The 13,523-nt window shown below is 39.7% G+C and overlaps 1 protein-coding gene across 3 annotated transcripts in view; it reads left to right on the top strand.

Annotated features, from left to right (window-relative positions):
- The window catches only part of LOC117270828 (uridine-cytidine kinase-like 1), a 36,076-nt gene extending 24,267 nt beyond the window's left edge, over positions 1-11,809 (top strand). The window contains exons 8-15 of one of the 3 annotated variants that reach the window (XM_033648737.2): positions 1,982-2,001; positions 3,832-3,930; positions 4,153-4,246; positions 4,508-4,570; positions 5,593-5,715; positions 8,033-8,140; positions 8,243-8,399; positions 10,721-11,809. In XM_033648737.2, coding sequence (XP_033504628.1) covers positions 1,982-2,001; positions 3,832-3,930; positions 4,153-4,246; positions 4,508-4,570; positions 5,593-5,715; positions 8,033-8,140; positions 8,243-8,399; positions 10,721-10,797 — 741 coding nt within the window. In that variant the 3' untranslated portion in view covers positions 10,798-11,809. Of the gene's footprint in view, positions 1-389; positions 407-1,981; positions 2,002-3,831; positions 3,931-4,152; positions 4,247-4,507; positions 4,571-5,592; positions 5,716-7,694; positions 8,012-8,032; positions 8,141-8,242; positions 8,400-10,720 lie in introns of those variants that run through there. The other 2 variants (XM_033648738.2, XM_078173971.1) reach the window with 2 other exon arrangements.
- The last annotated feature ends 1,714 nt before the right edge of the window (positions 11,810-13,523 follow it).

Below are 13,523 nucleotides of genomic sequence, written 5' to 3'. Positions count from 1 at the left end.
AATTTTGACTGTTCCAATACTTTAGTTAATGACCAATTCCTCCTAAACTAATGACATTTCCATCAGCCTCAATTTAACTTTAACTAAGATGGTGAACAAAGTAAATATTACACCTGCTAACATCAGCATGTTAGCATTGTCTTGTGAGCTTGTTAGCATGCTGATGTTAGCACTTAGCTCACAGCTCAACATGCTTAATGTTTTGTAAGGATGTCATTAGTACTACACTTTAACAAACATTTATTGTGCTTTAAATGTTTGGCTTTGGGGTTTATGTTGCTTATCTCTTTTTTTTCTTCTTGTGTCTCACTGTATGTACACACACGTGTGTGTCTCCTTGTGCGTGCACGACTCCCCTTGCCTGCCTGAATGCTGTGTAACCATTCCAGCGTGAGATCACTGTGAGGTATGACTGTTGCTTTTTTATTATTACATCTTTCCCCCCCTCTCCTTCCCTCCCCTTCCTGCTTTCATTCTATTTTCTGTTTTCATTTGAAAACAAAGACAACATGAATAATTGTCTTGTTTTGTCTTTTTTTTTTCTGATGAGCAAATCAATCAGTCATTCTTTCTGGATAACTTTTGCAAGCGATTGCTTTTTTTGCCCAGAAAGCCTTTCATTCTGCAGATATTGATAATCTCTGTTTGTTCTTCGATGGATTCCTCCCTCTGTGATTGGTACTTTACAGTGGAAGTACCGGATCTCATTGTGAAAACGCATCGTCTGTCTACCATTGGCCGTTTATTGATGAGACGAAAATATCATCCAACATGTATATCAGGAAAACATTCCACCACATTGGCTCTGGGTTTTGATCCAGTTATGTTCATGATTCTATCTGGTGAGCCAGCCTGTATTTCCACCAGTTTTGAGAGGAACCATTTTAATCAGGAATGTCATCAACTGAGGGTGTTGCACACTGCACACCGGAAGTATACAGTAGTAGCAATATGGATTGCATGGATTGCATTGATTACCTCTGCCTGCAAGCTTTTGTTCTGTTACTACAGATATCTAAATTAAAGAGACAGATATTTTCCTAGGGAATTGGTGGAGACCAAAGGAGAGCTAAAATTTCGTGGCTGGCGACTAAAATAATGTAAGTTTGCTAGTGTCGTCACCAAATCAACTTTCTGAGTTGACATGTCCGCTGCCTCCTAAGTAGCCAAAATAATTGGTTAAATCTACGTCTTCAAAAGCTCCACAGGCCATGTTCTCACGACCACACAACAAAGCTCATGTAAATTCACATGGGGGAAAGTGGGACTTTTTACATCCTCTTTTGCCCTTATGTCAAGAAGATATGATTTGATACAGGTACCATTTGCCTTTTAAAAATTACAGCTGTAGTCCACCCTGTGTTGAAGCAGCACACCAAAGATCCACTAGTGCATTTTTCGACGCTCTATTGGGCAGAAAAGCATTTTAACACCTGAATGAAATGCTCACGGGTGTTGACGTTATTGGGTAAATGTACAATATGTTGAAAAAAACCTCACTGGCGCTCTGAAAATGAAGCCAAGTGGTTTTAAAACACACTAATGGTTAAAAACCTGAGTTCACATAAAAGGATCAATGCTCAGGTCGGGTTGTTAATGCGCAGGAACAAAGGCTGCTCTCAGTAGTGTATCTCTGTGCCCCGGTTATAAAGGGTGACTGATCTGTATTTTAGCCTTCTAAAGTAGCCTACTTGGAGTGTGAATGAATTGAGTCACCTAAAATGAACCCGCTTATAAGACAAATTGAATCGCTGCTCCTCAGCCCAGAACTAGAAGGTATTTGTTCAGTGTTGCAGAGCCGTGATGTAGTGGAGCTGTTTTCACTACTCTAACACTGTTCTTTCTTTTCTCTTCTCCTTTATATTTTTGTCTCTTCTTGTCCTTTTGTGTATTTTTCTTCCTGTGTTTTTTCTGTCTCTTCCCCCCGCCTCCACTTCTCATCTCTAAATCTTATCAAATGAATCTCTGTCACCTTCTTCAGAGGAAGCTCCGCTGGGATATGTGAGGCTCGCCTTGTGCATCCTCTTTTAGTGCCATAGTTTTGAAAGCAGTTTTTATGCACTCTGGCCTTTTAACTTAAAATCAGCTGTGCATATTGAACTGAGCGAACGCCTTCACCATAGAAAAGCCAACATGCTTGTTTGTCCTCTTTGATGCCTTTCATGACACACTAAAGTTGTTTTGGCTGGAAAGCATTAAACTCATTGGCAATCCAGGGTGTCACAGCAGAAGCATCAGACGCATGCTGTATTTCTTTAGGACAGGGCATGCAGCTGTAGGTGGCAGCAGAAATAGATTTTTCAGCTTGCTTCTTCGCTTTTTAACTTTGTAAGCATGTGTGCTGAAAGTGTTTTTGCAGCATTTGCTTATTTTCAGGATTGCATTTCTTGCGTTGCATTCGTTGGCTTAACGTGATCGCACACACTGCAATAGCCTTGCTTCCAAAATCAGTAACAGTACAAAATAACCAGCTACCTTTCCAGCAATCTCTGAACTCATTGACTGTCGTGTGATGATGACAATAAAGCCTCTGGGGGCAACAACCAGAATTTGAGGAGATCCAGTGTGGCAAGTAGATGTTCAGGTCAAGACTTCCTTTTGAGAACATCGGTCATTGTGTACGGTTCAGTTCACAACTCAATACAGGTCCAGACAACATTTTGTGAATCTCTACATATGAATACAGATAAATTAGAAAAAAACACACCACGTCATCCAGATCACACACAAAACAAACACCTACACACATTCATCTGCCTTTACTGTCTGTGTTAGACCTCCTTTTTCTGTTTCTTTTGTTCAGCTTTTGCTGTATTTGTTTTTATTGTTTGACTTGTTTCTATTTTATATAATCTCTTTTGGCTATCTATGTGTCCCTGTACCTGTCTCTTCTTGTTCTGTAACCACTTTATTGCAAAAATAAAATAATATAATTGAATAGAAAAAAGCAAACAAACATCTAAGCCATCTTCAGACAATAGCCGGTAGGTTCCGAGATTGCATTTCGGGAAATCGCATCTTTTGCTCCCCAAACAGACAGTTTAGAGACTAGAATGCTTCCGAAACCAAAATCTTGTATTGTTGCCTACAGATTCCACATACATATGCATGCAGATATGTTTATGGAGACCGAACATGTTGCTTTTAGATCATAGCAGCTTGTCTAAAACTGGAGGCCTGGTTGCACAAAGATATCGTGCAGCTCGTTGGAGTGATCTACACACATAAACCAGTCTTACTTTTGCCCTTTTGCTAGTTAGAAATAAAGACTGACTTAGTTGTATTCCCCAAAATTACATCTTTGTTTATATTATAACAGTTGGTGGCACAAAACACAAGAATACTTTAGGCAATTTATGTTTATGACAGTGTTGGAGAACAAGCAATGAGTCAGTTAGTGCTGATTAAGATGGTTAAAGCTGATGAAATTAAGTAAGTCTTTAATCTTTGTGAAACCAGGCCCTGTGCAGTTTAACAACATATTGTAAACATCTGCTATGTAGCCAGCATTTGTTTTGGTTTGGTCTTGGGCGCTGCACTGCAGCTGCCTACTGCTCCTAGTGTATAGGATGGGTTAAATATGAAAGTAATCCTTAAAATTGAATGTCTTTTGTTAAACTAAAAGATAGATTTTTCTTTCTACCGGAGCCCAAAAAATGGTATTTGGGATAGCCCTCGTTCTAAATTAAAAAGCTTTCACTGAAAAGATAGAGCAGGATATTATCTGATTGAGAAAAGCTAAGGCTGGAGGGACGTCCTTGTCTGCTGCTGCAGTATGTTACTTTATCATTCCTACATGTCAGTTACGCTGCCTCTGTTTGATTTAAACAGATCGGCTTTGGCCTCGGCTCACCAGGGTCAGCCCTTACCCAAAACCCTCAGTGTGATGGAGAGTACGCCACAGGTCCGCGGCATGCACACCATCATCAGGTCAGAATACACACTCACATCTCACAAGCAATGTCTTCTTCAAAACTGTTTAACCATCCATTGTACATAAAGTTGGGGGACTTGCAAGACAAGAATGGTTGAAATCAAAGCAGCAGCCGTCGAGATATCCCGACTTTCACTCCCTGTATGGGTCAAACTTTTGCCATTTTCTTACAAATCTTTTTCATCCTCTTTGCTCCTGACCTCTGCGTGTTTATGTAGGAACAAGGAGACTAACCGAGATGAGTTTATCTTCTACTCCAAGAGATTAATGAGGCTTCTGATAGAGCATGCCCTCTCCTTCCTGCCCCTCAAGGTAAGTCTTTTGTTTTTGTGTGGAAATGTGAAGATTAACTGACCTGCTGCTTCCATTTTAAGGTTGAATGGTGTTGGAATATAAATATAGCAAAGTATTCTCTACTGTTAAAATTGCTCGAAGTTGGTTGCGCTGAATCTTGGTGTCACCTACAACTTAACTGGTGTAATTATTAAAGTGAAATGTGATTTTTCAGACAAAATGGTTTTCATTTGTCCCTTTCCTTTTTGTTTCCTCTTCCTCGTTTTCCTCCCTCTCCAGCCAGTATCTGTGGAAACGCCTCAGGGAGGCATCTATAATGGCAAGAGGCTGAGCGGTAAAAGAGTGAGTCTGCTTTTATGCTTCTGTTCACTGTTGAATTATCTTATTGGTCACCAAGTCTGTGTTTAGTGTTTGGCCTCTCAGCACCTTTACCACGACCCAGACACACCAAAACAACATCAAAAAACTAGTGGTGACTAAGGACGACTGTTGTGTCACTGTGTTTCAGCCAAAAATTTGCACTTGAACACACCACAAAGACTATAGTCAATGGCCAACAAGCACATACGTTCTGTGCCTACATGGGAGGAAATAACTCTCCATACCAGCAAGTGGAGTTACTCTGTTTTTGTCATTCAAAATGGAAAACCGGAAAATGACAGGATGGATTTGAGAAACTAGTTAGCAGCTCAGCACGTTAACACCACAGTCCGATGTTGAAATAACAAACTATATTTTCCGTGCGATAGCAAACAATACCACAAACAGTTGCGAACGGTTTCTGCTAAAGAGCTCCATGGCTAAAACATAATCTTACCTTATATAACAAGTTTGTTTGGATTTCACTCCCTCTTGACTTAAGCAGTTTGTTTACTTTCCTCACTTCCGGTTCTTCGTTTGTACGCTGAACTGAACAGCCATTCAGAGTGATTTCTTTCACTGAAGGTCTCTGCAGTCTCCAACACGAATTCAACATGTTGGGTCAGATGAAAAACATTCAGCAGCGGCCAACTAGTGCCAACGGTGCGGGACACACTGCAAAAACTTGGGCGACAGACACTCACTGACCACTACCGACCATGGTATTGGTGCACACTCACTGCACAATCAAAATGATGCAGTCAAAGTTAGAAGAAAATTTGGTAGGATCTATGAGAAACCAAATGTAGCATTTAGCAATGTATGTGAGGACACTGGTGGCCTTGAGCTGCCAGCAGAATGTTAGATGTATTTAGGCAGGTGGTGCTCATCATGCAGATATGTTGGGTCTTCAAAGGTCATCACTTTGTCCTGCTTCTCAGCTCCAGATAAGCTGCGCACCCAAGTTAACATCCCCAGAACATTAAAATCTATGTTTCTTATAGATCACAGGCGTTTCCATCCTGAGAGCAGGAGAGACGATGGAGCAGGCTCTGATGGCTGTGTGCAAAGACATCAGGCTGGGAAAGATCCTCATCCAGACAAACCATGACACAGGTGAACCAGAGGTACGTGAGTCTCAAACACTACAGCCTTTGTTTCTGTTATGTCTCAACAACAGTGTTGTGTTTGCCTCACAAAGTTTTAGCAGGTATTTGATAAGAATGACGATGGCTTTGAAAGTGTCACAAAACTTCATCACTGAAAAATTACATAACGAATTCAGAGTTAAGTCGTTAAGTCACATCTTGATTGTTGTACACACACAGAAAGGAAAAGCCTTACCAAAGATACAAATGTGTTTGGCAGTGAGTAGCAAAGTTCAAGATGATGAGTCAGAAATCCTGGTTTCAACTGCATTAAATAAGAATAGTAAACTTTATTTATATAGCACTTATCAAATCAAAGTTACAAAGTGCTTTACATGGTTGACTGAGGATTAAACATTTCAGGACTTTGAATTCTGCAAATCAAATCTGACAATTAAAGTAATACAAAAACAAAATAAAAAAAACTATGACCATCCAACACAATGAAATCCATAATTTTGTCAGTCATCAGCTTTGATGTGTTACTGTACGTTCACACCAAAAGCTGCCAGAGCTGCAAAATAGCTGAATTCGCTCTAGCAGCGCCACTGGTAAAATGTTTGTGGCAGCAAAAACAGCTCACGTCGCTCATGATGTCAAATTCTGAATGCTCAATTATGCTTCTCAGTTTAAAGGAGCCACAAAGCAGGTTACTGGCTGGAGCACAGAAATGTGACTTTGTGCATTTGCCTGAGTACAGAAACTTTCACATTTGGACAATGAAAACAGGATAAAAAGTCTAAATAGGTCTGTGATTAAACATTAAACACACACAGCCTGTGTTGCGTTCAGGCATTGTCACGTAAATAACAAATTCCAGTGCTTGAATACACCGTAGCACAACACAGCAGCATGTCAAGGGGGCTGAACCCGAACTGAATAACAATAACAAGCGTTCCAGAACACAAAGAAATTGTATAAGTACGTGCGCGTGTGTATTGATTCAACATGGAAGAAGACACTCTTGTAATACCTGCGTGGATGTAGCCACCGTCGGGTCTGGGTTCACGATATCCTCCAGTGCTGTGAACAGCACAGGGAATATCATCGGCCGGTGCGAGAGCTGCAGCTAGATGGAGAGAGGTTCCAGCGCTACTTCATTTGACAGCTTACTGCTTGTTAGTAGGAACGAATGTGTGGTAGGAACTAAAAGTTTCCAAGGATGTTCTCTGGGTTCCACACAAGCTGGATGGACATCTACTTTTCAATTGGTGCCTGGTCATTTGCAGCTCAAACACATCATAGCTAATTTGCATAAAGTTAACCAGTCTTCAACTTTCATTTGCAGCTCAATTCGCCGAATGCTGCCGCTCATTGCTTTTGCAGCTCAAAACTCCTCTGGTCGCCACTATCCATTGAAAATTAATTAGACCTGATGCGTTTGCAGCTCTGGCAGCTTTTTGTGTGAATGTACAGTTACGCTGAAATCCCACCAATCTGCAGCAAAGACACGGACACTACTACTGGCTGCAGAAAAATGCAATTATTGCAGCTAACCGCATTTCACCACTGCTTTGTGTGTTTTCATCATAAAACCTTTTCTTGACATAATGCTTGTTTTATCTGGATTTTGGGGTTTAGGCTTCCAATATCCTCCTGAGACTCGAACTTTTGTTTGGTTTGCATTTTTAATTTCTCCTAGCTATTTGGGATCAGTAGGACTTGATTAGTATAAAAAACTAAACATAGTCAATGATTTAAGTCCCAATGTCCTCAAACGAGTGCAAAAATATGTCACATTTGTATTGCATATCAAAGAACAGATATTATTAATCATAAATAAACATGTTTCAACCACAAAATGTGATCAGGTTTTGAACCTTGTGTTTTGTGTCAGGATTAGCTGCAGACTGACTAGGCAGAGATAGCTGCCATCTTGTTTTTACAAAGATTAACGGACGGAAACCTTGTTACAACCTTTACCTCCTCTAAATAGTCAAGTTTGATTGTCTTCTCAGCGCTCTGCCAGGGCCACGAGATGGGACAAAAAAAGTGTCCATGACCGAGGACAACAGATCTAAGTTAAGTAGAATGACGTTTAAGGTGCAGTAAACCCAAAATGAGATGTCCTCTATGAGGACACAGGGTCTCAGGAGGATATGGATTCTTTTGGATTGCTTTTTTTCCTCTTAAACTTCATGATATAACTGACCAAATGTAGCAATTCATTTTTGAAATTTGTCTCTTTTTTTGGCAGGATTTAATGATACTAACAGATTGATACAGGTAGTAAATATCAGAATACCTGTCCATTTTTAATGTGATGTTATTTACTGTCTTGTTCTCTTCCTTGTAGCTTCACTACCTTCGTCTGCCCAAAGACATCAGTGAAGACTATGTCATCCTGATGGACAGCACAGTTTCCACCGGAGCTGCTGCTCTCATGGCTGTCAGAGTGCTGCTAGTAGGTCAACACAGCTCTATGGGTGTCATCCATCCATCCGTCTCTTCCACCAGCGATACTGAATGTATTCGATAGTCTTTAATGTGCATTTTCTGCCCCAAGGACCACGATGTAGCAGAAGATAAGATCTTCCTGTTGTCCCTGCTGATGGCAGAGATGGGTGTCCACTCAGTGGCCTACGCCTTCCCTAAAGTCCGCATCATCACCACCGCCGTGGACAAGGAGGTCAATGACCAGTTCCACATCATACCAGGCATCGGTGAGGTTTCTTTTTTCACTTTCACCTGAATTTTTAGCATGTACTGTAAGGAGCAGTTTCACACCGCTTTAAGTGGCACTTTCATAGTTACATACAAGAACACATACATAAACAACCCTAGGAAATCTACTGATGTTGCAAACAGTGTAAGCTGTGTCTTAATGTTCTGTCTTAAGTGTTTAGCAGACTTATCTGACATGTAAGGTGTTTCCAGAGGACAGTAAAGGCACCATCACCTCTGGTTTTATGTCTCAGAGTCCTTAATAAGAAGGCCGAACTGACCTTGCAGTGCTATAAGAGCTCAGCAGCTCAGTTATGTAAGGCCAGCCACTGCAAAGCTTTATGAATTATCTTTAACCTTTATTTGCAGGCAGTGAAAGACAGTAAGAAAAGGTGATTTATAGATCTATCAGATGGTGAGATATTAAATGCCAAATCAACGCTGAATCACATTGCTGTTCTCTGTGTGTTTGATGTGTTCAACATGCCGAACCTTCCAAAATCTAGTGATGCCACAGCAGGAACAAAACATCTGCTTTGACTTTAGTAATGAAAGTGTAGCCACAGGTTTAGAGTCTGATGTAATCTAATCTAGTGTTTGACATGTCACTGTCAGAAAAGCACTGATGCAAATAACAAAATGAATGATGGCTTAATTTCATTTAGCTGCTTCAGTTTCAAGGTCCTGCCATTGTTCATGTTGGCTCACTGTCACACTGCCACGACTTACTTGCACACTTGAATAGAACAGAGCCATCATAATGTTATCAGTAACACCTGCACTTGACAAGTTATAATACTCTACTGTGAAAAAAGGCCCATTAAGATGTTGATCAGTCACTTAATGTACCACCTGAACTCTGTGACTAAGTCAGATAGCACTCCCAACACAAATCTTTGGGGGAAAAATAGAAACATTATTTTTGTTCCCAGCAAGTTGCATCTACAAAAGTATTTTTGTGATCTCATAAATGTCTAGAGTTTGCCCTGAAATGAAATGTGTGTCTGGGGCGAAACACGTCTCCACTTCCTCCCCCTGTACAAAAATGAAGCCAAAACATTCCACATTGGGCGCTGCCATCTTGCGTTGTTAACATCATTTGGAGTGAGAGTCTCTGAAGAAGTGATCAGGAAGTGGAGTTGCAGTATCAAGTTTTTGCCCATACACCTATCCAACTCAATTACGAGCAGCGCTACTGATCGCGGAAACGTCGATTGACACACACAGCTGTCAATCATGATGTCAGACCCCCTTTTTATACTATCAAATAACTAATTACAAACAAACGTATTAGAAAAATGAACACTTAAACATACATCAGCATGATAAGAACTATCTCAAATAAAAGAAACCATCTTTGGGAAAAATGTATTTGACATGTGCTTTGTCCATTCAGCTAACGTGGAGGGCGGGGTTTATGACCTATACTGCAGCCAGCCACCAGGGGAAGATCAAGATGTTTCGGCTTCACTTTTTGAGAGCTGTCATACCATCCGTCTTTATATGCAGTCATTGGGGGGGCGGGGGCGGCAATCCAAATCCAGTATTTCTATCGACTAATAGGTATTCTAGTAACATTATAAATACAAATGCAGCTCTGCTCACCACACCCGTAGCAACAAAAGCGAAACTTATCAACATGAACTCACAACATGGTGCAATAGATGGTAACTTGATCTGTGTCTGTGCCACCATGAGAAAACCTCAACGAAAAGTAGCCACATCGGGTTTGAAATCATACTCGTTCATTATTCATTCATTCATTTTCCGTAACCGCTTATTGTGTCGGGGGTCACTGGGGGCTGGAGCTGATCCCAGCTGACATTGGGCCAGAGGCGGAACTGGAAAGGGTTACCAGACTATCACAGGGCTGACACATGGCGACAGACAACCATTTACGCTCACATTCACACCTACGGACAATTTAGAGTCACCAGTTAACCTGCATGTCTTTGGACTGTGGGAGGAAGCCCACGCTGACACGGGGAGAACATGCAAACTCGGAGATATTAAAATTAGAATAGAATAAAATGAATCAAAATATAGAGTTACTTACATACAACTGTACACAAGTCTTACAGTAACTGTTCAGTCTAACATAGAGGAGATGAACAGTAGTTGGTTTAGTCAACAGACAGATGGCAGAGGTTGTACCCCTGTCATGTCCCCTAACCTGGGTTTGTGTTCTGCAACCCACCTGAGTTTTCAGGCCTGAATCGTGTATAGTTTGCTGAAGTAGCCTAAAGGAGAGGACTCATTACAGAAGGGAAAGAAATCCTGTCTTTTTCTCATTTTTCTCTTCTTTTTTCTGTTTCCAAAGGTAATTTTGGAGATCGTTACTTTGGCACCGACGCTCCATCAGACTGGTGCGAGAGTGATGAAGGGATGGACTTCTGAATAGAGAGCCTATCAGGGACGTGGAGCGTTGTTACAGAAGCACTTACAGCCATGAAAACCCTGAAGAGACTCTCCTTCATCCCTCGCTGCTCATCTGCTCCATCGACATCCTCCAGACCAGGGAGGTGATGCTTTAATAAACTGCTTCCTGTTCCGAACAGAGTTCACTGTTGGGTCAGCGCGATTACTGACAATGTCAGTGAGAGCTCAGCAGAGATTTCCATCTGTGCCATTCCCCATTCGAGTTTACAGCCAGTTTTAAAGGAGTCAAAGTGTTGGTCAGCTTTGGCACCTTCTCACTCAGTTGTATTAATTCCACTGCAATCTCAAAAGGAGTGTACTGCAATGGCCACCAATTTAAGCTGCATGTTGAGAGAGAAAACTGCTCAATTATCATGTAAATATTGTTGAGTCATGTGTTTTTGTTGCTGAAGCGTTGAGGTTTGAATTCACGTACTGTCAGTTTACTGGAAGGGCCTTAAAATTTTCAAGTTTCTTTCGGGATTTTTGCACAGTGAGTGTCTCTGCCTTTAAATATTGTAAATAAATCATTGGTAAAAGTTAGCTGGGAAGATTTGGCTAGAGCTAGGCTCAGTTTTAATCCTCAATTTTAACAGCAGTTACGAAAAAATGTAATTCATAGTGTCAAATCGATCCGTCGATACACTGCTACGTGTTTAATCGGTAATTATCTAATCATTTGTTTTGCACAAAGAAACGACAAACATGAAATTACATCTCAACCTTTATGTCTAGTCTCTATCACAAGTATTGGATGTTTAGGGGAGGAAATTTCCAGAGTTAGATGTAACTTAATTTGCCCACGTAGCAGTGTTGTGTAATTTTAGCTCGAAGCTTTCAGTAAGAATTATTGGTGTATTGCAGCTTTGCTCGGCTGATGAAGCTCCAGCTGTCCGTACTGTATAATGGTATTATCTCAGGCAACTTTCACTGAAAGAAACAAGGAGTCATACTTGAACAAGAAGACTGACTGACGGATGATTAGAGGAAACAAGCATATATTGTTTTATCTGTTAGATTTTGTTTTTATCTCACTGTTTACCACAATAATAACACAGAGCCATTGTGTCCGTTCAAGTAAAACTTACATTCATAGGAAGCAAATAAGAGGCAAATATTTAAATTTTAACAGCAACTGAATACCTAATATTGCAATTTTAAACACCACTGAATTGAGAGCATTGAAATATTTTACCCTAAAAACCATTTATCTGAATTAATTTGTTCAAAATTTACTTTTTTTTTTTTTTTAATTATAATGATATATATTTTTATTTTTTTAATTTCCCAATGTTTACAAATTAAGATCCAAAAATTCAAGTTCCATAATTTCAAAAAATAGAGTCAGGTTTTTTAAATTTGATGGATAAAATTTAGAACTAAAAATTTTGATTGAAAAAAATTTAAATAAAACATCAGTCAAATCCAATTGGTCAAAACATTCAGGCTCGATTGCCTATATGCTTGGTATCTGAGATGTTGCTATTTTAATTTTTTTAACTTGAATCTTTAGATTTGAATTTCACCAGTTGAGTTTGAGCATGCAGATTTTTTTTCACCATAAAGTATTCAGCATCTGTTAAAGTTCAGTTACTTATGTCTCTTATTTGCTTCCATATATTTTTAACGTGCTCAGAAAAAGTGTCATTCCTTTAATTTCTTTTTATTTTCCATGAGTTGAAAAAAAAAAAACCTGTCACATCACAAAACATTATATCACTTAGCTTTAGCTGCTAATTAATTCAACGTATAGCTTTGTATTGCGTTGCTTGTCAGACTTTGTGTAGAAAGCGCAAGTGTAACGCTCTGTCACTTTCAATAGCTTGTCAGCAATATCATAAATGTTCATATATGGGCTGATAAAATTTTAACTGACCAGGAGACCAAATGACACCAAGTGTTACTGCTAGTGGTCTAATGTCATGATTTGTAAACAACTACAGCACTTGTGTTAGCATAAGTTAGGTATATTCAAATTAACTTAAAGGCCCAGCTCCCCCCCCCCCCCCCCCCCCCCCATATATAGAGAAACTGGCTCATATGGGACACTTACGTGTTGTGGTAATTTTGTTTGCCGCCCCTTTTTTTATGTTTTTATTTATTAATTATATTGTTTGCAGGGATTCTACATCTTCACATAATTGTTTTGCATTACTTTGCGGCCATTTATCCAAGTTACATAAACAATATTTTGTTGTTTTAATGTTTATAACACTGAAGTTCTGCAGACGCAGTCACTGTCCAGATCATATCAGGTTCATTTTGACAACAGGCCTCATGCTCTTGACAATTTAAAATTATGACTGCATTCTTTTCAGGTGCTCCAGTGCTATGTGCTAGTGTGTATGCTGTCTTTACTGACACACAGTGATCAAAGAAGTACCCAAATCTTTTGCTATGAGTAAAAGAATAGTAGTAGTGGTAGAAGTACTCCATCCTGCATCTAAAATATCTAAAATAACAAAAACATAAGCATCAAAATACATTCAAAGTACCGAAAGGAAAACGGATGATGATGCAGAATGGCCTGTGTCAGAATAATATAAATTACAGACTTATAATTAGTGATGCAACAATGTGTTCATCACTTTATTGTTGCAGCTGCCCAGTAGTTTAATCGTTATTAATACATCAGTTATTAGTGTCTTTATATTTTGGAGTAAAAAGTACAACATTGGCCTCCAAAATGTAGAGAAGTGGAAGCA

This window comes from Epinephelus lanceolatus, chromosome 13 (genome assembly GCF_041903045.1).
Source record: "Epinephelus lanceolatus isolate andai-2023 chromosome 13, ASM4190304v1, whole genome shotgun sequence".
NCBI classification, from domain to species: domain Eukaryota; kingdom Metazoa; phylum Chordata; class Actinopteri; order Perciformes; family Serranidae; genus Epinephelus; species Epinephelus lanceolatus.
The sequence above is the reverse complement of the archived record's forward strand: the minus strand, read 5'-3'. Positions and strand labels throughout refer to the sequence as shown.